At 39.5% G+C, this 25,455-nt stretch overlaps 1 protein-coding gene across 3 annotated transcripts in view; it reads left to right on the plus strand.

Moving 5' to 3' along the window:
• The window catches only part of GNAL (G protein subunit alpha L), a 340,721-nt gene that overhangs the window by 213,339 nt on the left and 101,927 nt on the right, over window positions 1–25,455 (plus strand). For all 3 annotated transcript variants that reach the window (XM_048840218.2, XM_048840219.2, XM_048840220.2), the window contains exon 5: window positions 16,652–16,749. In XM_048840218.2, coding sequence (XP_048696175.1) covers window positions 16,652–16,749 — 98 coding nt within the window. The remainder of the gene's footprint in view (window positions 1–16,651; window positions 16,750–25,455) is intronic.

A 25,455-nucleotide genomic window follows, 5' to 3' on the forward strand; every position in this document is an offset into this window, starting at 1 on the left:
CAACATTAATTTCTGCAAAATGCTGCATTGCACAATGGCGCAGAATTCTCCCAGGAGTACAAAGTGAAGCATGGAGTTAAAATGAAGAGCAGGAAGTTTGAAATGGGAGATTATGAATAAAGTTTCTAACTTATTGACTTGGGCAAAGTCATCCAGTTCAGGAAGAACAAAGCATTTTTTGAGGAGTGGAAAGAATACTAAAGTGGAGCTGCTCTTTAGGACTAAGGTATCTAAAGTACTGCATTAGCTAAGTAATGAAGTACTTCCTATATGAAATTTAGGCATGAAGTTCTTTAAACATTAAACACCATTGAAATACCATTACTTTCACTTAAAATTTTAGCTGACAATTATCTTGACATGAAATATTTTTTGTGATGGGAAACCAGTCATTAAAGTAGCTGTCTTATTAACTGCTGCTTTGTCTTTCACCCCCTCTTAGAAGACTGTCCTATCTGCAAGACTTTGCCTATGTTCAGTTGTGTAGAAATCTTCAAGACTTTACATACAGTCATTTCTTGTGCACTAATAGGGCTTAAAGAATTGTTAGATACTTTTTGTAAAATTGAGAGAGTCCATTTTTACAGATGTAGAACTGAAAAATAAAGCCTTAACATATATTTCAAACATTATAGATGAATTCTGTGATCTACTTAGAGAAATTCTGGTGATTTTTCATTTTTTTTAAAGTCACAATTGAACTTATTGTAAGGGAGGGGAGGATGAAAAAATCGCTTATAGTGGCATACACTAGTTGCAAGATTAAATATGGAGCCACTATTAAGCAGTTCCATAATTCACAAAATACTTTGTGTATTTACAGTTCTTCTTTTTGGTTAAGTTTTAAACTATGATTTAAGCACATTTATAATGCACTTTTGTTTCTCCAGGTACTTTCCTTTCAATTCCAGGTATGGAAGGATTCTCTTAGGAGTTGATTAGTTCATTCTGGTCTCTCAGAGTCCTAAGATGCACTGACATAAATGTATTCAATGGGGAATGCTGTTTACAAACCCTTCACGTTAAGACATAGATTAAAGTTATGTTTAGTGGGGGTTCTTCACATTTTTTTGTGATTATTACTTTCTAAAGAAAGTGAAAAGGAGTGTGGTGTGGGAGGAGAAGAATTAGGTTGTATTTTTGATTTCCCTTTGACAGGCACCTAGTTAGGTCCTAGGGGACAACTCTGTTGTTAGCAGCCAAACTGCTGATTTTCCTATTAAAATGTTTTACTAATTAGCAAGGTAATTGCATGATTATTGCACACACAGAAGTTACAGCAGAAAAATACACTGTTGGGGGTAGAGGTTATCTTCTCCCTAAGGGTTACTGCCTAATTAAGCTGACACTCGAGCAGGTGCATAAGGAAGCTCTGAACATTATCGTTAAGCAAGTCCTTTGGGTGCAGAGTGGCCATTCCTAAATGGCTTTAATTATTCTTAGGCTATTTCTTGGGTGCTAATGAAGGTTTTGATTAGTGTGCTATTGGAAAAATGAAAGGGGTCTTCTGTCATGCCCATAATTTTGTTTTTAAATTGTAACCCTCCTTAGCCATCTTGCTAGCCTTAGGAGGTTGAGCAACTGAATTTTGTGTACCCACAGCAAAATAGGCTCCCTTGTTGATCAGATGGATACATAAAGGATTGGGAAATGGAACTGGTAGAGCCATAAGGGATACTCATGTCTCCTAAACAAAAGGTTGATTATCAAGAGACCATGCTTGTTTGTTTGAGAGATAAGTGATCAGACTTCTCTCTTGTGGCTTTACCTGGCGAAACATTTGAAAAGGTTACCCTAAAAAATCCAAATGAAACATACCCCATGATAAAGTAACTGAACTGTGCAGCTTGTATCTATTAGAATTACTTATTCAGCACAGTATAGATTCTTTTTTAAGAATGGTTGTGATGGTTGGTATAACAGCCAGTTCACACAAAGACCTCTAGTCTGTCATAATAGGTTTGTCCTCTTAATTCAAAGAAGGACTCTGTATAATCTGTCCCTGACACTTATGCACCCATCTCCTTAGTATCTAGCTACCAACATTATCTGCTAGCATCTATAATTTATTACCATTTAGCTGTTTGACCATGTCCAAAGTGCTAACCCAGTCATGATTTTGTTAGAACACTGTTTGATCCCGTGTGTCCTACACATTTTAATTGTGTTGTAGCCAGGTCCACTGGGTTGGTTGGTTTTGTAATGCAGGCAGGACTACTGTGATCAACATTTGAGAGGGAGGAATAAAAATGGTAAGAGGATAACCATCAGTGGTGCTTGATCTCCTAATTTTGCATACTTGTGGAGATTTTTTTAAAGTGTCAGAACACTGGGAGAGGGATGTTAATCTGGCACGAATCTTATGTACATCATATCAAAAAGTGAGTATTAGTATTTGTGAATGTTAGTATTCCATAATACAAGCTCAGTTGCATTTTAATGTGTTGTTTTTTTATAGAAAGCATCCGATTTTTGTGCAGATGCATGATCTTGTGGATCTAAAGGCGGAGGAGGCCTGGAATTATTTCAAGTAAAAGTTGCAGAAACTATCAGAAGCCTGCATCCCAAGAAAGGGAAAAAAATTCATAGGCAGGAGTTGTAGACCAAGCTGGATGAGCAAGCATCTCAAAGAGGTGATTAAGGAAAAACAGAAAGCCTACAAGGAGTGGAAGATGGGAGGGATTAGCAAGGAAAGCTACCTTACTGAGATCAGAACATGTAGGGATAAAGTGAGAAAGGCCAAAAGCCATGTAGATTTGGACCTTGCAAAGGGAATTAAAAGCAATAGTAAAAGGTTCTATAGCCATATAAATAAGAAGAAAACAAAGAAAGAAGAAATGGGACCGCTTAACACCGAGGATGAAGTGGAGGTTAAGGATAATCTAGGCATGGCCCAATATCTAAACAAATATTTTGCCCCGGTCTTTAATGAGGCTAATGAGGAGCTTAGGGATAATGGTAGGATGACAAATGGGAATGAGGATATGGAGGTATATATGACCACATCCGAGGTAGAAGCCAAACTCGAACAGCTTAATGGGACTAAATCGGGCGGCCCGGATAATCTTATGGAACTGGCACATGAAATTGCAAGCCCATTAGCAAGAATTTTTAATCAATCTGTAAACTCAGGAGTTGTACCGTATGACTGGAGAATTGCTAACATAATTCCTGTTTTTAAGAAAGGTAAAAAAAGCGATCTGGGTAACTACAGGCCTGTTAGTTTGACATCTGTAGTATGCAAGGTCTTGGAAAAAATTTTGAAGGAGAAAGTAGTTGAGGACATTAAGGTCAATGGTATTTGGGACAAAATACAACATGGCTTTACAAAAGGTGGATCGTGTCAAACCAACCCGATCTCCTTCTTTGAGAAGGTAACAGATTTTTTAGACAAAGGGAACACAGTGGATCTAATTTACCTCGATTTCACTAAGGCATTTGTTACGGTTCCACATGGAGAATTATTAGCTAAATTGGAAAAGATGGGGATCAATATGAAAATTGAAAGGTGGATAAGGAACTGGTTAAAAGGGAGACTACAGTGGGTCACACTGAAAGGTGCACTGTCAGGCTGGAAGGAGGTTACTAGTGGAGTTTCTCAAGGATTGGTTTTGGGACCAATCTTATTTAATCTTTTTATTACTGACCTTGGCACAAAAAGCGGGAATGTGCTAATAAAGTGTGCGGATGACACAAAGCTGGGAGGTACTGCCAATACAGAGAAGGACCGGGATATCATACAGGAAGATCTGGATGACCTTGTAAACTGGAGTAATAATAACAGTATGAAATTTAATAGTGAAAAGTGCAAGGTCATGCATTTAAGGATTAATAACAAGAATTTCTGTTATAAACTGGGGATGCATCACTTGGAAGTAACAGAGGAGGACGACGACCTCGGAGGATTAGTTGATCACTGGATGACTATGAGCTGCCAATGTGATATGGCCGTGAAAAAAGCTAATGTGGTCTTGGGATGCATCAGGCGAGGTATTTCCAGTAGAGATAAGGAAGTGTTAGTACCGTTATACAAGGCACTGGTGAGACCTCATCTGGAATATTGTGTGCAGTTCTGGTCTCCCATATTTAAGAAAGGATGAATTCAAACTGGAACAGGTACAGAGAAGGGCTACTAGGATGTTCCGAGGAATGGAAAATCTGTCTTATGAAAGGAGACTCAAAGAGCTTGGCTTGTTTAGCCTAACCAAAAGAAGGCTGAGAGGAGATATGATTGCTCTCTATAAATATATCAGAGGGATAAATACCACGGAGGTATTATAGATGCACGGAGGGAGAAGAATTATATAAGATCAGTACCAATGTGGACACAAGAACAAATGGATATAAACTGGCCATCAGGAAGTTTAGACTTGAAATTAGATGAAGGTTTCTAACCATCAGAGGAGTGAAGTTCTGAAACAGCCTTTCAAGGGAAGCAGTGAGGGCAAAAGACATATCTGGCTTCAAGACTAAACTTGATAAGTTTATGGACGAGATGATATGATGGGATAGCCTAATTTTGGCAATTAATTGATCTTCGACTATTCGCGGTAGATATGCCCAATGGCCTATGATGGGATGTTAGAGGGGGTGGGATCTAAGTTACTACAGAGAATTCTTTCCTGGGTGTCTGGCTGGTGAGTCTTGCCCACGTGCTCAGGGTTTAGCTGATCGCCATATTTGGGGTTGGGAAGGCATTTTCCTCTAGGGCAAATTGGCAGAGGCCATGGGGGTTTTTCACCTTCCTCTGCAGCGTGGGGCATGGGTCACTTGCTGGAGGATTCTCTGCACCTTGAAGTCTTTAAACCATGATGTAAGGACTTCAATATCTCAGACATAGGTTAGGGGTTTGTTACAGGAGTTGGTGGGTGAGATTCTGTGGCCTGCATTGTGCAGGAGGTCAAACTAGATTATCACAATGGTCCCTTCTGACCTTAAAATCTATGATTCTATGATATATGTCACAGAAAGAGTCAGATTTTATAGTGAGTCATTGACGTACCTGAAAAATCTGTGATTTCAAAGCGACTGGTGCTAGATCAAGGGATTCCAGGTTATTGTTTATAGCACCTACTAACGCTGAGGATTTTTGTATAATTCATTTTGAAGGAATATGGCATAAATATGGCATTAGAGAAGACTGTAGCACAGTCATTGATTACAGTAAAACATAGCTGGGTTTTGTTCCCAGAATATTGTGCCATACAAATATTTTGAAGCCTTCGGATCCTCCTCACCCTTTGCACCACCCCATGTTTTTGTTTTATGACAGAGGGTTTTTTCCCCTATTGTGAAACAATGTGGGATTAAAACAACCTGATTTACATCATTTGAATATGCTCTCTAATAACAGCATAGACACATGATACCATGACACTTTTGTAGTCATTTTATGGTAATTTAGGTGTTTGTCAAAGAGTGACTAGCTACAACAAAAACGTAAATGATAATGTCATAGATTTTAAAGCCAGAAAGGACCATTTGGAAAATCTGATCTGACCTCCTGTATAACACAGGCCATAAACCCTTGCCCAGTAATTGCCCAGAGGTCTAGCATATCTTCTTAGAAACATATCCAGTATTGATACTATGTTTGGTAGGGTTGCCAGGCATCCAGTTTTCGACCAGAATGGCTGGTCGAAAAGAGACCCTGGTGTCTCCAGTCGGCATCACTGACCAGGTCATTAAAAGTCTGGTCGGTGTCACAGTGAGGTCCTGGGGCTAAGGCAGGCTCCCTGCGATTACCAGAAGCAGCGGCCAGGTCCTAGCAGCCCCTAAACGCATGGGCGGCCAGGGATCCATGCGCTGCCCCGCCCCGAGTGCTGGCTCTTCAATTCCTATTGGCCAGGAACCGTGACCAATGGGAGCTGCGGAGGTGGCGCACGGAGCCTCCCATGCGCCATGGGGTTGCAGGGACCTGGCAGCCACTTCCAGGAGCCGTGGTAAGCGCCGTTGGGACCCCAAACTCCCTCCCAGAGCCCACACCAGTTGCCAGCACCTCAACCCCCTGCCCTAGCCCTGACCTCCCTCCTGTACCACAAACCCCTCATCCCCAGAGCCCACACACTCAGCTGGAGCCCTCCCGCACCCCAACCCCCTGCCCCAGCTCGGTGAAAGTGGGTGATGGTGGGGGAGAGTGAGCGACAGAGGGAGGGGGGATGGAGGGAGTGGAGGCATGTCCTCAGAAGGGGCGGGGCAGGGCAGGGGTGTTCAGTTTTGTGCCATTAGAAAGTTGCCATCCCTAATGTATGGTTCTGGTCATTTTGTCTCAAAATGGATATAAAAGAAATAGGGTTCAGAGATAGGAGACAAATTGTTAGAGCCATGGAAAGACTAACCAATGAGGGGAGTTTTAAAAGATAGGGACTGTTCAGTTGAGTGAGACTACTAATGAGAAGACACAATGGAGTTACAGACACAATTATGAATGGTACAGAGAAGGTAAATCAGGAGTTCTTATTTGCTCTTTCTCATAATACAAAACAATGAAACTGAAAGACAAATTCAAAACTGATAAGAGAACGCTTTTCCACTATGCATAATAACTAGTTGGGGATTGGTCCTGCTTTGAGTAGGGGGTTGGACTAAATGACCTCCTGAGGTCCCTTCCAAGCCTGATATTCTATGATTCTAGTGGTACTCATTGCCACAGGTTATTAATAGCATTGATACCAAGCATTGAGAAAAGGATTAGACATGAGCTTTCTAAAACATCCGCAGTTACTTTTGATAGTTGTTTTTTTAAATTATAGATATCAGTCATCAGTTTTCAGGGCACAAGCCGACCACTAACTGCTGCAGATTCTGAAGAAACTTCCTTTTGGAGCAGGTTGTCTGCACTTGTCCACATGGGGTTCTTTGTACCTTCCTCTGAGGCACTGGTTACTGTCCATTGTGTGAATTAGAATACCAGACTAGATGAGCCAGTGGTCTTGATCCAGTGTGGCAAATCCTATTTTTTCTGTACAAATAGGAGAAGACTTTTTGTTACAGGCAGAGCTGACAGCAAAGCCTATAATTGCAGTTGCCTAACAGTTTCTATTATAGATGCAGTTTTCAGTTGCTTATAATTTTGCCAGACTTCAACCATTTTGGATGAATTTTTCCATGCTAGGTGTCAGCCATGGTGACGTGCCAGGTGTCAGTCAATTTTTCCATGCCAGGTGTCAGTCAACTTTTTGCTGAAACTTAAAAAAAAATGATTCAGCCATTTCAGAGAATGCGATAAGGGGAAAATACACTGTTTTGCGCATGTTAAAAAAATTCTTCCAACCATTTAGTTGAGAAGCTCTAGCATGTTTATGTTGGAACAGGAACTTGCTCAGAGAGTTTCATTTTTCTTCCTCTCTGAAAATCACAATTTGAACATGCACAGGAGAAGTTTGGCAGCTGAATTCTCAGAGGAATCCATCTGCATTAAGCACGCTCCAAGCCTGGGCAACTGAAACTAAGCTGAACTTCCCCTGTAATTGCTCCTCCTAGCTGCTAGGGGTTGCTCTGGTGCAAGAACTGAGAATAGGGAGACTGTCTCTTCTGTGCTTCCATTGCCCCCACTGCTGGTGCCCAGGTAGCATGGAGGAGAAAAAAGAAGCAGCATGATTCAAGTAGAGGAGCAAGGAGCAGAATGGGGAACAGGGACAAGCTAGGGACAATAGCAGAGGGAGAGGGACAGGTTTGGGAAGAACAGTAGCAGAGGAGGATAGCAGCAAGAGGGGCAAGCATGGTGTCGGACATGCTAGAGCAAAGGGTCTGGAACCACGAGAGCACATGTAATGCTGACAGATCCCGGTCATTGGCGGGCAGGATTGAACCTGGGACCTCTGAAGCTAAATATGTGAGCCTCTACTGCATGAGCTAAAAGCCACATGCCTATTAGCTAAGGCTGTAGCAGACTCATTAATCTCAAGTGGTCTTGATGCCACTAGAGGGGGACAGAGCACCATGTCCAGGAGGTGTGTGAGTTAGAACCACTCTCCTCCAAAACCTGGAATGGAACCCAAGATTCCTGAGTCTCAGCAGTCCTCTGCGGTTTTGAAAACAGCTGTGAAATCTACTGATAAAATCTGTGTCTTCTCTTCTTTAGTGGCTGGTTCTCATAGAGGAAAAGAGTCTACTACTATTACCAGTTCCCCATTGACTCAAGTTGTAGAGGTCTGTACTGTGTATCTAAAGGTCCCAATCTTGTCGATGACCCATATGTGTCAGTATGGTTCCATCAGTATGATGGGATTTCTGTCTTTTTTTTTTCTTCTCCTCCTTCTTCAATTTGCCTCTCTGGAATGTGGGAAGAGAGCTAGGCTGGGCTCCCCTTGACGTTAAAAACCTATCTAGGAAATAACATACACAAAATTGTTACAAGAATGTTATTTAGGTTGCAAAGTCAAGAACTTGAAAGTTAGGAAATGCCAGAATATAGGTTGCCTGTGCAACCTTAATTCTGCACCCTTGTGTGTATGCATTATCATACAGTTTTCTGTTAGATTATCACAGGCCATTTTTCCCCACAGGACTCTACCTCATTCAGTGCACAGGATGGATAGTGCTCAGGTAATGAATCAGGGCTGACTATAAAATGAAGTGGTTTATAGGATTCTTGCCTTATTTGCTCTAGAATTTAGGTTATGGACAGAACAAGGCATTTGTAAATATAAATTTTATGGACTGTCTTACAAAAACAACAAAACATTGTTTTTAAGTGAATTGCATAGTTTGGTTTAAAACAAAAGCAAAAAAGTAACCACATCAAAGAATAAAATTCAAGACTTTGACTTTCACACCATAGTGTAAAACCATAAAAATGTGTACTACTAATATCATTGTAGGACATTTGTCACTTTAGTTCCACATTCTTTAAATGCTTGTCATACCAATCAGACAGGTAAATAGATTAAAGCTGCATTTGAATTAAGAAATAAGATTGGATACCCAAGGGTCGGGAGACTAGGAATATGAATCTTAGTTTGAGGTGTGGGGATATGACCTGATTTCATTTTATCCTGTCAAGGAGTTGTGCAAGGTTTACAGTGCATTAACAGAGTAAATACGTAGAAGAGAAAATACTGTGGTGTCTTCTGCATACCAATTTCTAGGAGGGTTAGAGGTGGCATCAGGACAGCCACAATGTGTGCTTCATCTGGTATGCAGGTGCCCAGAGTCTCATTAGGGAAAAAAAATCACTGATCTAATATAAACCTTTTTTAGTTTGTAAGGCAGTCGTCAGATAAAGAATTTTGATTCCAACATACATAAAGATTTTTCCATGAAGGTACTTGGCTGTTTAGTCTTCTATTTCTTGTCTAATTTAGACACTTAAGAAGTTTGTTCCCTAGATGGAAATTCAAACAATTCCTTTTTTTAGGCACTGTGACAGGTTTTGTAGGCTCTGTATGGGAAGGTGTAGGTTTCTCATGCAATGTTTATTTCTTAAAGAAAATTAAATTTCAAGAAGGTTCATGCTGTAAACTCCTTTAAGGCACATTTGAAATAGTGATTTTAATAATGATTTGTTATGACTATTGCTTCACAGTTTCTCTCATGATATGTTTTGTGTAGAAGGACCCTCCCTACATGTTCTCCATCCTACAGAGAAAGTGCTGAAAACTGGTAACTGAAATGGTTGAAAAAAATTTTTGTCTTGTAATTGAAAATTCAGTGCTGATTATAGGAAGTAGCACCAGGAAGTGGTATGTACTTGATACACACTTGTACATATCTTAAAGTCACTGTGTGTTTTATTGTTACTCCTTTTTGATGCGAGTGGCTAGCCAAATTTCAGGGCCCTGGGTATGTTCCAGTTGGAAGCAGAAATTGATGGAGTCTGATATTTTCTTGGATGCAATCTTGTTGATTTACAAGAAATGCATGAAGTCCTGCTTCTCTGAACACAGGAGGAACCAAGAACAAAAGAAGCAGTTTCTTGTAAGTAAGCCTGGTCTACACCTAAAACTTAGGTCAACCTAGATACATCATTCAGAGTTGTGAAAAATTCCATGCCCTGTGCGGTGTAGTTAGATCAACCTAACCCCTACAGTAGACTCAACTATGTTGATGGAAGAATTCTTCCATTGACCTAGCTACCACTTCTAGAGGGGGTGGATTTACTACAGCGATGAAAAAACCTCTTCTGTTGCTGTAGGAAGTGTCTACACTACAGTGGTGTAGCTGCAGCCATGCTGCTGTAGCGCTTGCAGTGTAGACACACCCTTAGCTTATAGCTGCCAAGCCTCTTTAGCCAACACCAGACCCAAAAGCGCGCTCTCACTTTTTCCAGGGTTACACTGTGGTTCCAGGCTCCTACTTGACTTTCTTATTTTCTTCCTCTGCCTCTGCCTCTTTCTCTCTCTCTTCTTCTCTGTGTTCCCTTGCACGCCTGCACACAGGCACGCATGCCCAGTGGAATGGTACTAGTTTCTGGGCAGACTCTATTACGCTTTGTTTCAGGTACGGCCCCATAATTGTCTCTTACAACTATCTTGAATGAAAAGTATCATCAGTTTAAATGAGATTTTAACTCAACCCATAGCAAGATTTCACCCAGCTCAAAACAATACTATGGCATGTGTTTGTGTGTCTTCACTTTTTTTAGGCGATGCATGAATGTTTACATTTACAACAAAAAGACAAATGATGTGTAAGTGAATAGAAGGCTCAAAAATGTGTGTCCTTGATTTGGGTATCTAAGGAAGTTCAAAAGGCGTATTTTTTTTCTTTTCCTTACTCTTCTAGTCAGGTCTGTATTATTACTAAATATGTAAGATACTGTATTTTGAATCTTGATTGTGATTAAATCTAAATTGTAGCATTCGTGTGGCTTTGACTTTTTTATAACTGAATTTACACTAGCCACCTAAACATCTAAAGAAAGTAAATACCTGTAGCTAATGAGACCTGAAGCATCATTCCTTACTCCTGCAAGCTGGGTTGGATCTCTAATTTAGATCCCAGGTCAAGAAAAATATGGTAGGTATGTAAATATTTATATGTTTGTTTACCTCTCTAATGAAGAGTTAGGGAAGAAGCAAGTTTGTGCTTTATGTTTTTATGACCCTACTGTGAATATTGTATTATTATCTGGACTATTCCTAATAGTATTATCTTATTCCCAGTTTCTCTATAGGCTCTGTTGTACTAATTATCTTTATGGTAGTAGATTTAGGTGTCTACAGTAAATATCAAAGCTCAATTTTATATTTCTTTAGACCAAGATTCTAAAAGGCACTAGTGATTTGGGGGTGCCTCAATTTTTACATGTCCAGCTTGAGACTTCTTAATGGGCCTGATTTTAGGAAGTTCTGAGCCTCCACCCTCGCAAATCAGGCCCCTCTGATATGCCTTAGGTTGGACATCTAAAAACTGAGGCACCTAAAACCACTAGTCATTTTTTAAAATCTTACCAGCAAGCTGAATAAATGCTACCTAATGTCTTAGTGGATGAAGGTAGGAAGCAGGCTGGATATAGGCAATTCTCCAGATGTAGTAAGATGAATTTGGGATGTGGGATCTGGGTCACATCTTGGTGCTTTGAGCAGCTGAGAAGGGATAATATATTAGGATGCTTATTAGGGGAAGAGACGGTTAAAAGTGAGCATGGAAAGTGAATGGTGGTGGTGGTAGTCTTGAAGTGGTGTAGGATTTTTGTGGAACGGTTTAGTCACCAAGGAAAAAGGATTGTAAATGTAGGTGGGAGGCAATTTGCAGAATAATATGCTCCTCTGCAGTAGCTCAATACATTTTAAAGAGGCACGTGTATTTGTTCTGTATTATAGGACTTGTGTTAGACTAAAAAATCTGGGAATAATTTTAAACAGTCTGCTGTAAAATAAAATAACCAGGCTAAAATATTTGAGGCATATAATTTCTGCCCAACATATTTGTGTGGTCTTAGAGACCAACAGTGATTTGTGTAAGGTGTTTGTATTCAAAATGAGGGTAATAGATATGCAGAATTATACTTGTGGAGAAAGAGACGCAAAATTAAATTTGCATGTAATGAAAAACAGATGTAAAACAAAAATAGAGAAGAGAAATTGAATTTTTTAGTGCAAATCAGAAGTACTTTATTTTACCCACTATCAAAACACTGTTTGCTGCCAAAAACTGCAGTTTTTTTCTATAGAAAGTGAAATATAAATTTTAAAAATAAACACCCAGTAGTCAGAGGTGTTTACCATGTGGAGGTACAAAGATAAGTAAAGTAGGAGAAGCCTGTAAGCAGTGGGTTTTTGAGAGACCCAGTGTCTGTCAATCAATACCAGTCTTTGGAAAAGGGTGTGGTTTTATACTAATGTCTCCACCTCCTACTCCCACCATATCTTATCACAGGTTGGCCTACAAAGATAGATGCCATGAGGAAAAAGAGGGGTTCCAGCTCATCATACTCCAGGAACTGAAGCATTGGACCCTAAATCTGGGGTCCACAGCTGAACTTTTCTCCTGGCACCATGCTGCTTCCTCATGTCCTTCCCTTAAATGTCAGTACTTTTGGATCACAATGCAGGCCAATCTAAACAGAGAAATCCAATAAAATATAGGATTAAATATTTATGAAACAAATATTTTAATCTAAAGATTGTGCCATATTTTCTGATTTTGATTTTCCTTTTTGGTTTCTTCCTCTTTCCAGTTATTTTATTGATTTATTTTTTATTTCCTTTCTTATCTTTCCTTCCTATCTCTCTCTCTATTAATTCTTTGATCTTTCATTTTTATATTTTATAGCAGCATTCTCTGTTTTATATTCACAGTTCTCGCCTTGCTCTACCCTCTTAATTTTTTCTTTCTTTGTTCTTTCACTTGGTTTCTCTTTCTGCTGTAAGAGAAACAGTAGTTGTGAACAACAGTAGTTGTGAATTAACACAATTCACAGAGTGTTTTGTTTTATTGTTTAACACCTCGCTTTCTTCAAGATTTGAAATCCTTCAGGAAAGTGGAAGTCATTTATCTTTATTTTACTGAATCTACATTACATACAGTACATTTGAAAAGTAATTGTGCGGTTTTAATGGTGTACCATCTCTTCTCAAAAATCTTTCCTCCATTTGTACTCTAACCTGAAAGTTTTGTCAGCATCTGGCAGTCACTTGCTGAAGATTAGACATGCTGTATTACCTTGTGGGTGGTGTTTTTTGGATGTGAGGTTTAAGACTGGAGGGTGATTTCAATACTAATGTAATGCATTAACAGAAAATTTCTGCTATGAATTTTACTACCACAGAAAAGATTGTTCTTGTTTAAAGGATATAGGAGGGGTTGGAAAACATGCTTTTTCATCCATTTCTGTAATTTATAGACCGTCATTGAGCCTCATAACAGTCCTATGATGTGTATATATCGTGTTTTTACACATTTTTCCCTAGTGCAATTGAGCCAGATACAAGTTAAGTAATTTGCTGAAAGTCACATAGGAAGTTAGTAGCTGAGCCAGGAATTATGGAGAGTCAATAGCCGTTGCAGACAGGTTACAACCAGCTTCCATTATAGAGCTACATATTAGCTTGCCCTGTAGCTTTGGCTTGGAAAATTAGATTGTCCTGATCATATACAGATTTACTCTTCTGACAATGTTACATACTTTTCCTATTAACTTAGGAACTATTAACTTATTAACTTAACTTCCTATTAACATTATTCTCAATAAACAGCAATTTGTGCATTACTAAAAACTTCTACTGCCAATTGGTACATGTTAGTTGCTTCCCACTTCACATTATTGTTTAAAAGAAAATACCAAAATGTACTTAGTTACAACAGCAAAAACCCCAACAACAATAACAAAGCTTTAAAATTCCATGGGTCAGAGTTAAAGTTATTTTGTTACAATGAAATGCATATTTCATCACACTGGCTAAGAATAATATGTTTGTTTATTATTTGGGAAGTGTAAGATTTATGCTCTTAATTACAAGGACTTGTGTTTTTATAGATGATGTGATAGGTAAATACCTTGTAATTTAGCAATCTTAACTGTTACTTTTTCTAACAGGTTGTGTGTGTGTGTGTGTGTGGTTTTTTTGTTTTGGTTTGTAATAGAACTAACGTTCCCTGTTCTAACAAGTTCTGGAGTGGGATACAAAAGCTTTTAAACAGCATACAGCAACAGTACACAATAGGTTTTTAGGGCAGGAAGGGAAAGATAATGCCGTCTCCAAACAAAACTGCAGTGTGAAATTTAGGTAGACAAAATGTAATTTTGTGAAGTGAATTTTGCCCAGCTTAGTAGGGCCAGGACATGTATTCTTGTGGAAAGTGTCATGGACTCTTTAATTCACATAAAAGATAAGAGTCTTGGTTTTACATCTTAGAGACTAACCAATTTATTTGAGCATGAGCTTTCGTGAGCTACAGCTCACTTCATCGGATGCATACCGTGGAAACTGCAGCAGACTTTATATATACACAGAGAATATGAAACAATACCTCCTCCCACCCCACTGTCCTGCTGGTAATAGCTTATCTAAAGTGATCATCAGGTGGGCCATTTCCAGCACAAATCCAGGTTTTCTCACCCTCCACCCCCCCACACAAATTCACTCTCCTGCTGGTGCTAGCCCATCCAAAGTGACAACTCTTTACATAATCAAGTCGGGCTATTTCCTGCACAAATCCAGGTTCTCTCACATCCCCCCCACCCCCATACACACACAAACTCACTCTCCTGCTGGTAATAGCTCATCCAAACTGACCACTCTCCAAGTTTAAATCCAAGTTAAACCAGAACATCTGGGGGGGGGGGGTAGGAAAAAACAAGAGGAAACAGGCTACCTTGCATAATGACTTAGCCACTCCCAGTCTCTATTTAAGCCTAAATTAATAGTATCCAATTTGCAAATGAATTCCAATTCAGCAGTTTCTCGCTGGAGTCTGGATTTGAAGTTTTTTTGTTTTAAGATAGTGACCTTCATGTCTGTGATTGCGTGACCAGAGAGATTGAAGTGTTCTCCGACTGGTTTATGAATGTTATAATTCTTGACATCTGATTTGTGTCCATTTATTCTTTTACGTAGAGACTGTCCAGTTTGACCAATGTACATGGCAGAGGGGCATTGCTGGCACATGATGGCATATATCACATTGGTGGATGTGCAGGTGAACGAGCCTCTGATAGTGTGGCTGATGTGATTAGGCCCTGTGATGGTTCCCCTGTATAGATATGTGGGCACAATTGGCAACGGGCTTTGTTGCAAGGATAAGTTCCTGGGTTAGTGGTTCTGTTGTGTGGTATGTGGTTGTTGGTGAGTATTTGCTTCAGGTTGCGGGGCTGTCTGTAGGCAAGGACTGGCCTGTCTCCCAAGACTTGTGAGAGTGTTGGGTCATCCTTTAGGATAGGTTGTAGATCCTTAATAATGCGTTGGAGGGGTTTTAGTTGGGGGCTGAAGGTGACCGCTAGTGGCGTTCTGTTATTTTCTTTGTTAGGCCTGTCCTGTAGTAGGTAACTTCTGGGAACTCTTCTGGCTCTATCAATCTGTTTCTTTACTTCCGCAGGTGGGTATTGTAGTTGTAAGAAAGCTTGACAGAGATCTTGTAGGTGTTTGTCTCTGTCTGAGGGGTTGGAGCAAATGCGGTTGTATCGCAGAGCTTCCTATCCTAAAGGATGACCCAACACTCTCACAAGTCTTGGGAGACAGGCCAGTCCTTGCCTACAGACAGCCCCGCAACCTGAAGCAAATACTCACCAACAACCACATTTAGATATTTGCCTAGTTTTACAACAGGCTACATAAAAAGCACTAGTGAACTAAACTAAAGTAAAATATCATACAGACAATGACTTGTTTATACTGATCCATACACTATACCAGCAGTTCTCAAACTGTGGGCAAGTTTGTTTTAATAGGGTCGCCAGGGCCAGTGTTAGACTCGATGCAGTTCAGGGCAGAAAACTTAAGTTTTTCAGTGAGGTGAAACTTGAGGTACGCAAGAAAAATCAGACTCCTGAAAGGAGTACAGGAGTGTGGAAAGGGTTGAGAACCACTGGAATAAAGGGTCCAATTTGGGGGGTAGTAGCTAGAAGCTAACTTTCAGGGCTTTCTTTGCTAGGCTGCTAAAAGCAAGAAACAAGCTGTCCTTCAAAGCAAAAAAATAAATTTTGGTGCTTTAACATTGCCATATTCATGCTACTATGGAGTTGTGTGCTCAGTTGTTTGGTGTTGAGGTTTCCTTATAATTTTAAGAGTCAGTTCCAACTCATCTTTGATTTTCTGAGAGGATCTGCTATTCAAATTCCATTGTGTCAGCAAATCTGATTTCTTACTTGGAAATTTGTCTTCTGCCACTGGGGTACACCAACCTGGTTTCAACCCTTTTTAACGTTTCTTTTGGCCACATGGGGAAGTTAGGCTGGATCAGTTTATTAATACTTACTTTGCAAATAGACAAGTGCTCTTTTGGAGAAGTAGTGAAAGGCTAAATGATATAAAATTCTTGAAACCAATTGATAGATTGTATGTGAAAGTACTCAACAGTCCAAACTAGTTTTTCTGAGACTTCGACTTCACTAATAATAATTCACCTTTTCTTCTTCAAATGTATAGTTTTTCATGTTGCAACCATTGTAAAACATGAAGATTTGAGGAGGGAAGAACCATTGTGTTTCTTTTTAATTAAAACAAAACCTGAGAAATTTTCTCTTATTTGTCACATTTCCAATTTTCAGGAATTCTTTGAACATGCAAAAAAGCTCTGGGATGATGAAGGAGTAAAGGCATGCTTCGAGAGGTCAAACGAATACCAACTGATTGACTGTGCACAGTAGTAAGTGTTTATTTTTGTGTAATTAATACCCAAGAATGTAATGGATTATAAGTCTGAAAAAGATATTTATATTTGCAAGATTTGGGACTTTGTGATCCACCAAACAACATTCTAATTTCTTACATATACAAAATATGCACAGCAAGAGTAATGATGGTTTTACTGTGTTGCTCAGTTACTAGACAGCCAAACATTTTGCTGGTGCTATTCAACCGCTGAGGAAGGCTAAAGTAAAAGAAAAAGTTAGTGAGTCAAATAATTTTAAGTAACAGCTGCCTGTTTTGTTTCAATTACAGTAAGTAATTAGATTATTTTAAGAGAAAACACTTCTGAATTTTTATTTTGGATTACTCTGTATTTGAACATTTTAAGCATCAAGCCACATAGTAGTGAGATTTTTGAGATTTTTCTCAAAAGCAATGTAAACCTACATTGCTATTGTGTTTCTTCAGTATATTCAACAAACAAACAATAGCTGACCGTTCTTCTAAGAAACTAGCCAGTTTATCTTCTCAAAGGGCTACATCAAGTCAATCAGTAAAAGTGTTAACACAAGTAACAATCTCCAAAAGGATTCACTTGATAGGATATGATTTACACAGAGTTCCAGTGGAAATGTCTGTATGTGAGGATGTGGAGATGAAAATCCCAAACAGATTATGACACATAGCACACCCCTCCCTCTCTTTTAATCAAAAAGGAAATAGTTCACCAGTATGCTAAAGCTACAACACTTGACAGTCACCAGAAATAATAACCCAGCTCTGAATTAGACTTTGACCAAAAATATATATTTTGATGTGAATTGCTGTTGCCAGAAATTTTGCCTTGAGAGTTGCTTCGTGATTTAGGGTTTTTGAAGAGCAGGCTCTGACTGATAATTATGGTCAGCAGCAAGATCACAGGTCCACTGCAAAACTGAGAGTACTGTTTTTCTGTTCTCTCTACTCCCCTGTTTGGACTCCAGCAGAGAAACAAGAACACAAAGAAAACTCATTCCCTCACTTTTGCCATAAACTGGCAGCTCAGTGCCATTGGGTCATTTCTGCCATAGACGCAAACATAGACACATTTACACATGACAGTGTGGTGGAATTTTGTATGGGTAGAAAGGAGGTCAGTGGGCATAGTTAGCCACAATTTGGGCATTCCTCGTTTACCTTGTGTAATCAGTTCATAGCCAGATTGACTGGAAATATCATTATTTAACTGAAAGCGGTGATTCTTGAATGATGCAACAAACTCTGCAAAAGACCCTAAATTTGTGATTTCTGTCAATTTTTTTTTCTATGGTACAGATTTGGTCTGTGCTGATTGAAGTGTCCAGCATACAGACAAATCCTACATATCTTTGCCAGTCCTGTTTGGGGAAAGGGGTAGGATGCAACGGAACGGCATGAAAAAAGTAAATTATTCCGTTGTAATATTAATGGAAGTATGTTTATGTGAGGGTAAAGAAGCCTCAAATGGAAATTTTGGCATGTGGGAAAAGACTTGTGCTCCAAATTTTATGTACAGAAAGGAAATGAAAGTGACAAAATGGGATTGGGGTCAATTCCGATATCTCAAAATGTTAAATTAAACTTTGCATTTTTCTAAAAGAATGTAAAGAATAAGAGGGTTTTCTTTTCTACATGCCGTGTCCCCTATCGCCTCCAATTGATCATTTATTTTTTGAGATAATCACCAAGAGTTTAACAATCTCAGTTAAAGAGAGAGTACTATGCATTAGTTTATCTAATCCAAATAGTGCTAGACAGAACTACTATTAAATTTGGTAATTTGGGATAGCTTTATTTGTTACAATTCTGAATATAATGCTTAGAACGTATATAATGTTTTACATCTTCAAAGGGTTTCACAAACACTAATTAATACTTAAAATACCATGTGAAGCAAGTAAGTTTTTGGTTGAGTAAATGGAAGGAAAGTTGTCAGGTGACTTCACCGAGGCTTCAAAAGAAGTTAGGGTCAGAGTAGATATTGGAACTCATGAATTCCGGTTTCCTACTTCTGTGCTTCACACACACAGCTTTCTATCGGGAAAGATTATACTGCTGCTTAAAAATAGGTTAACATACTCTTATTTTGGGGGACAGATTGAAAATATTTCTGGCTTTAACCTGCTCCCCAAAACAGTCACTTGTCACTACTACACAGAAGCATTGGTACAATAATGATGTAGTCAATGGATGGGTAATTCTTGCTTTTTGTTTTATATATTTATATGTTATCTACTATATGATGACAGCAGCTACTTCATGTAGAAATGTGTACCTCCATTCCAGAAGCTGACATAATTTAGAACAGTAGAGTTATCTTGTTTCTTCTAAACTGAAGAATATAATATTTGATATGGAGATATACCTATCTCATAGAGCTGGAAGGGACTTTGAAAGGCCATCGAGTCCAGTCCCCTGCCTTCACGGCAGGACCAAGTACTGTCCCTTATTTTTGCCCCAGATCCCTAAATGGCCCCCTCAAGGATTGAACTCACAATCCTGGGTTTAGCAGGCCAATGCTCAAACCACTGAGCTATCCCTCTGTGCCCCCTGCTTGCGTCTGTGTAACACCAACAGACCCCAGTCATCGGGATTGAACCTGAGACCTCTGGAGCTTAGTGTAATATTAAAAGTAAGTTTGAAATATTACTGGAAAAGATACACATATTTTTCTCTATACATGGACAAAAGGCTTTGTACACAAGTACTAACTTTATGTCTAAGGAGGACTGAATGGAATTCCATTTGGAGCACACTAATAGTTTTTCTTTATTTTGCAAAAAAAAAAAAGAGTAATGTTGAATGGCAATAGCTATCTTCCCCTTCAGTCATCCTCAAGCTCCCAGGGGTTGAGCAAGCCACATTCACCATGTTCTCATCTTGTCCTCACTTGATGAGCAAGCATCCCAGAGCAACAGTTGAACCCCGATCTTCTAGATGGGAATGCAGACAGTGTGTGATCTGTGGGCCACCAGTCCTCTCTCCATTTTAAAAAAACTTCTTTTTTAAGACAGTTATTAGATTACAAGATGGGTGGGATGTCTTTATAAAAATTGTTGAATATTATGAAATTAATTATAAATAAAATCCAAGTTAAAATACTTTAATTTGGCTGCAGTTCAGAAGCTTCAGCAAGTTTAAAAGTACATTTTAAAAGCTTAGCTTATTTAATTTAATTTAATTTTTTTGAGAAGTATTAACGTTATCCTGCTGGTACCAGAGGCCACAGAAACCAGCATAGAAGTAGGGGCCTCATTTTCATTTACTCATTTACGTAAATTTGTGTTCACTGTAAGGCTGCTTTACACTACCAGACTGGTGTAAAAGGTCCTTAATGTAAATGAACATCAAGCTCTGAGTGTCTATTTATTTTAGTTTTTCTCCCATAACACCCTCTGTTACCTGAACTTTGTTTAAACGAGTGTCACATTAATACATACCATGGAATTTATGAGAAATGGAAAAACTGTGACCAAGCAGGCTATTTCGCTTGAGGTCTGACAGCTCTAGATGTATCATAAGCAAAGATTTGAATTTTTCTATCCCTACCTACAAAGTTATACAATATAGTTATACCCCGTACTGAGAAAAAGTATTTCACCGCTACAAGACAGGTGTTTTTGTATTTTTTTTTTAAATAAAATACAGCAAGTTTAGTGTTTTGTGAAATGCACTTCACAGAACCAGAAGTGTATTCTTTACTCTGGCTTCTATTTTTCCTCTTTCTTTCTGGGCTGAAATACTTTATCAACTTTTTTTCATAAATAAATCTCCTTAATTTTTATACTTTTCACAAATGTAAGAGGCACTGCACACAAGAGATTAAAATATGGTTCTGAGAGTGCAAGAACCTCATTCATTTATTTTTCCTTTAAATTCCACTTCTCTTATCTAGATTTTGGCAGTGTCATATACAAAACTAGCCTATTGACAATGAAAGGGTTGGGGAATCATAGTACTGGAGATTAAGTGAACACTGAAGTGTATTTTTGGGTACTCTAATACAGTGGTTCTCAACTAGGGATATGTGTACTGCTGGGTTAAGCAGAGGTCTTCCAGGGGGTACATCAACTCTTCTAGATATTTGGCTAGTTTTACAACAGGCTACATAAAAAGCTCTAGTGAAGTCAGTACAAACTGAAATTTCATACAGACAATGACTTGTTTATACTGCTCTATATACTATGCACGGAAATGTAAGTACAATATTTATATTCCCGTTGATTTATTTTATAATGATATGGTAAAAATTAGAAAGTAAGCAATTTTTCAGTAATAGTGTGCAGTGACACCTTTGTATTTTTATGTCTGATTTTGTAAGCAAGCAGGTTTTAACTGAGGTATAACTTAGGATATGCAAGACAAATCAGACTCCTGAAAGGGGTACAGTAGTCTGGAAAGGTTGAGGCCAACTGCTTTAATACTCTGGAAATTTAAATCCCTTGAGAGAAGCACAGGGCTATGATTTAATGCTGCCCAGGTGCTGCCTAGAGCATAGGCAGTGTACTAGGCAATAATGTTGATTATTAAAAATTTCACTCCATAGCTGGTCACATGAAACAGACTTCTGAAAAATGATTACAACCCCAGTTTTAACTACTTTATAAATTACATTGTTTCTTCATGATTGCCATCTCTCACTACATGACAAACTTTAACTATGTGCCTACAAGGGCTTTGTAAAGTATAGTCTTCTATGAATCCAGAACTCCTCAAAATAAATGATGATTCAGTTATAAAGGGGGAAAAAACCCAGGTCAGATCGCAGTTTGTAGAACTGATTAAGTGTCCCTAACAGTTTAGGAGTGTGTTAAAGTAAATGGATTTATGGAAACCATGAGGTGTTGAGCTCCCTTTTATTTGTTAAGAGCATACCACGAAGACAGTTAAGCTGATAATGATTGATTGATGCTGTTTGACTGCTCAGTGGTGCATGTGAAAGCTGTTTCTGGTGAACAAGTGTGCATGTCACAAACCAACCTGCACCTACACACCCCCATCATATTTCAGTGCTAACTGACAGCATTCTTAGCAATCCCAGCAGAGAAACCAATGATTTTAGCTGTCAGAGACTGAACTGTTCTCTTCACCTTTTAAAAATAGGGTTGAGGTAGGCAATGTAGAAAGACTAAGGCTTTGACTACACTATACAGCTTTTAACGACACAGCTGTGTCGCTAAAAGTCAGGCAGTGTAAACGCAGTTTGTCATCACTTTTGTCGACAAAATACCTCTACCCCCTATGAGCAGGGTTCGCGTTATCGAGAGGAGAGCGCTCCTGCCAACAATGAGCCATTTACACTCCCACGTGTCGTGGTAAAACTTTTGTCTTTCGAGGGGGGGAGGGTAAAGCACCAGTGAATGACAAAAGTTTTGTCGTTCAATTGGCAGTGTAGACAAAGCCTTAATTTGATAACTACCCAAGGTGTACCAGTTCTTTGGGTAAACAAAGGTCTTTAGTGCTGTCAGTGCATACCCTTTTGAAGTACTCAAGCACCAATGAAAAATCTAAAAACATTTTGAAATATGGCTTTATCCTAGTAAAACATTATATATGAGAGCACTAATTTGAGTGACTAATTTGAAAAAAATAATTTATTCCATAAATTTTAACTTTTTTATTTCTGTAACATCCACAAGCAGTATAAAATTTTCTTACGTTTGTTCATTATTCAAAATTACTAATGTTTGTGAGATATTTTAATTCTTTGGATTGATCTTGAACCATTTGCTACAAGTATTAATTATTCTGTATTCAAAACTTGGCTAGGTTGGTTAGTTCTGATTGACTGACCATCACTTATTTTTGTGTTCCCTGGCTGAGTGAGGTTAACTCTGATAATCAGAAATAAGGCTTAAAGATGCCATTGGGGCTTTGACTCTCTCAGGTAAACATAGGAGTTTAAAGAGTAGGAAAATAGATAAGCAGGATTAGTCAATTAAAACCTTTTTTCTTTCTGGGTCACACAGACTTTGCTCAAGGCCTCATTCCTAGAAAAAATGTAGGCTACTGTAAGATTTATTGGATGGTTTCAGTGTTTAAATTTAATTTGGTCTCATTGCATTCTTACAAAATAACTGTGTGTAAGTGGGTGGTCCTAGCTATGGAAAATGCATTCTGGCTCATTTAATTGCCTCTGTTCTGGGACTTGGGGAAGATTTAGGGAACCCTGTCCCCTGCTTTGTCAACCAGGATTCTATCCGATATGAAATATGCCACTTCTGGTATGCTCAAGTATGCAAGCCTAAAATCGGCTTTCTACAAATATTTGTGCTCGTAAAGCTTGATTTTTCAAGTGTTCAGAAAAGCAAACACAAGCTTGGCCAAAGCAAATTTATTTTTATATTTGAGCTAATATACATGGAAAAAACACATATCCAGTTTTTTCTTCGCAGTTGCTCTCTCTTTGAGAATGGGGTTTCACTAGCCTCCTGAGTTGGCTGTTTTGTCAAAGTTTGTTGGACTACAATTACCTGCCGCATCTTCTCTCAATGTTGTTCTTTTCTGAGATCAGCCCGCTGGAACACTTCTTCTTTGCACTGGGAAAGTGTCTCCATCCTGCTTCAGCTTCTCCAAGCAAGGCCCGCTTGCTTAGCTGATGGGACCAAGCTGTTGGCAGACTCGCTCATCTCCTGTCTAAGTCTAGCATCTGAATTCCTGCATTTATCCCAGTACTAGATAGGATAACTAAAGAAAAGTTCTTCTTTGAATGATTGTCCACATGCGTTCCACTTCATGATTGGATACTTTGAGCCAACAGTGTCCATTGGTGCTGTGCCTGCACCTTAGGTATCCTCGTGCCCCTACCACCACCCAAGGGCATATAATCCAGAGGCCAACCATCCTTCAGTTCCTTCTTACTGCCTGTGGCTGTGAAACAGTATCCTTGGCTGTATCAACTTCTCTTACGCTCTGTGCAACTGAAATTATTTTTGTTTGTATTGTGACAAAGCTACAACCTTGTCTCAGTGGGTTCCGCTCTTCCTGGCAGATTACGGTAGCCCCAGAGGCTCACTGTGACCCTCCACGAAGCCCTTCTCTCTCTAGAGGCAAGGGTCACAGCCTTCTGAGCCATTTTCATCATAAGCCAGCAAGGGAGGTGAGGAGAAGCTATCCTCCCTCATACAGTTTCTGTTGTCTCCCAGTCTAAGTGATTAGTTGGGGAAGTGAGGGGGGAGCCTGGGCCCGCCCTCTACTCCGGGCTCCAGCCCAGGGACCCTGATAGTAGCAGCTCTTGGTAGCTGACTTTTTGGAAACAGGACAAGTACAATTCCCTGGGCCACTTCCCCACAGCAGCCCCCACTTCCTCAATATCTATATCATCCTTACCTGAGGGCCTCCTTTCTTGTGGCTGATAAGGTTTGTACTGCTCCGTTTCTCTAGCAGCGTGGCTTCCTCCTACAGCTCCTGACACACACACCCTCACCTGACTAAGTGGGAGGCTTTTAACTAGTTTCAGCCAGCCGCTGATTGGCTTCAGGTGTCCCAATCAACCTAGCTGTCTCCACTACTTTCTGGAAGGATCTTAATTGGCCCCAGGTGTCTTGATTAACCTGGAGCAACTGCCATTTGGTTACCATGGTAACAGGGATTTGTTTAGGCATATCTGTACATTGATGATTGGCTCATTCAATCATGCATCATGTGAACATCTCCATTCATATGATCCTACAACTTTTCTCTACCCTGGGTCTCCCCGTGATCAGAGATAATATTAGTGCTGACCCAAAAAATAGAGTTTACAGGGCCAGTGCTGGATTCCACAACAGCAAGAGCTTATCTGTCACAAGACAGATTCAGTACCATGGTAGACCTCATCAACCCAGCTGCAGGTTCACCCTCCAACATCTATAAGACACTGCTCAGACTTCTGAGTCACGTGGCCTGCTGCACTAATGATACACAGCATGCCAGATTTCACCTATGTTGCATTCAAGGGGAGTTGAAATCCGAATATCTCCCAAACAGATATCATATGGACATAAGGGTACAGGTACATTCTCTAGGTAAGCAAAGGGATATCATTTTCTCTACCTCTTGATAACTGATTGTTCTGCACTCAGCCAGGAAAGTCATCTGGATCACCTTCAACTCAAGGTCTATGGACCACTGAAGAGATTAACCTTGGCATAAACATCCTGGAGCTGAAAGTTATTCAGCTAGCCTGCACAGCATTTCTCCCCATTCTAAGTGGACTGACAGTCCAGGTCATGACAGACAACACAACAGCAAAGTTTTAGATCAGCTGACAGGGAGGAGAATGTTCATCTACCCCTTTGTCAAGAAGCTGTTTGCCTATGGAACTGGTCTGTTCGTAATCAGATCATAACAGTAGCTCTGTATCTGCCAGGTTTGCAGAATGTCCTAGTTTACTGGATCAGCAGGCAATTAACATCTGACTACAAATGGATTGTCAAAGACTCCATCCTGCAGAGTATCCTCCACAGATGGAGTCACTCAAAAGTCGATCTATTCACCACAGACAAAAATGCAAAGTTGTCAGATGTTCTACTCAAGATGGGAGTCTGAGCCCAGGTTCTCTGTCAGATGCTTTCCTCGTCTTGTGGACTCCAGAGATAACATATGCCTTCCCACCTGTCAAGGTTCCTCCCCCACTCTGAACTCTAGGGTACAGATGTGGGGACCTGCATGAAAAACCTCCTAAGCTTATCTTTACCAGCTTAGGTCAAAACTTCCCCAAGGT

Source organism: Caretta caretta, chromosome 2 (assembly GCF_965140235.1).
Source record: "Caretta caretta isolate rCarCar2 chromosome 2, rCarCar1.hap1, whole genome shotgun sequence".
NCBI classification, from domain to species: Eukaryota; Metazoa; Chordata; order Testudines; family Cheloniidae; genus Caretta; species Caretta caretta.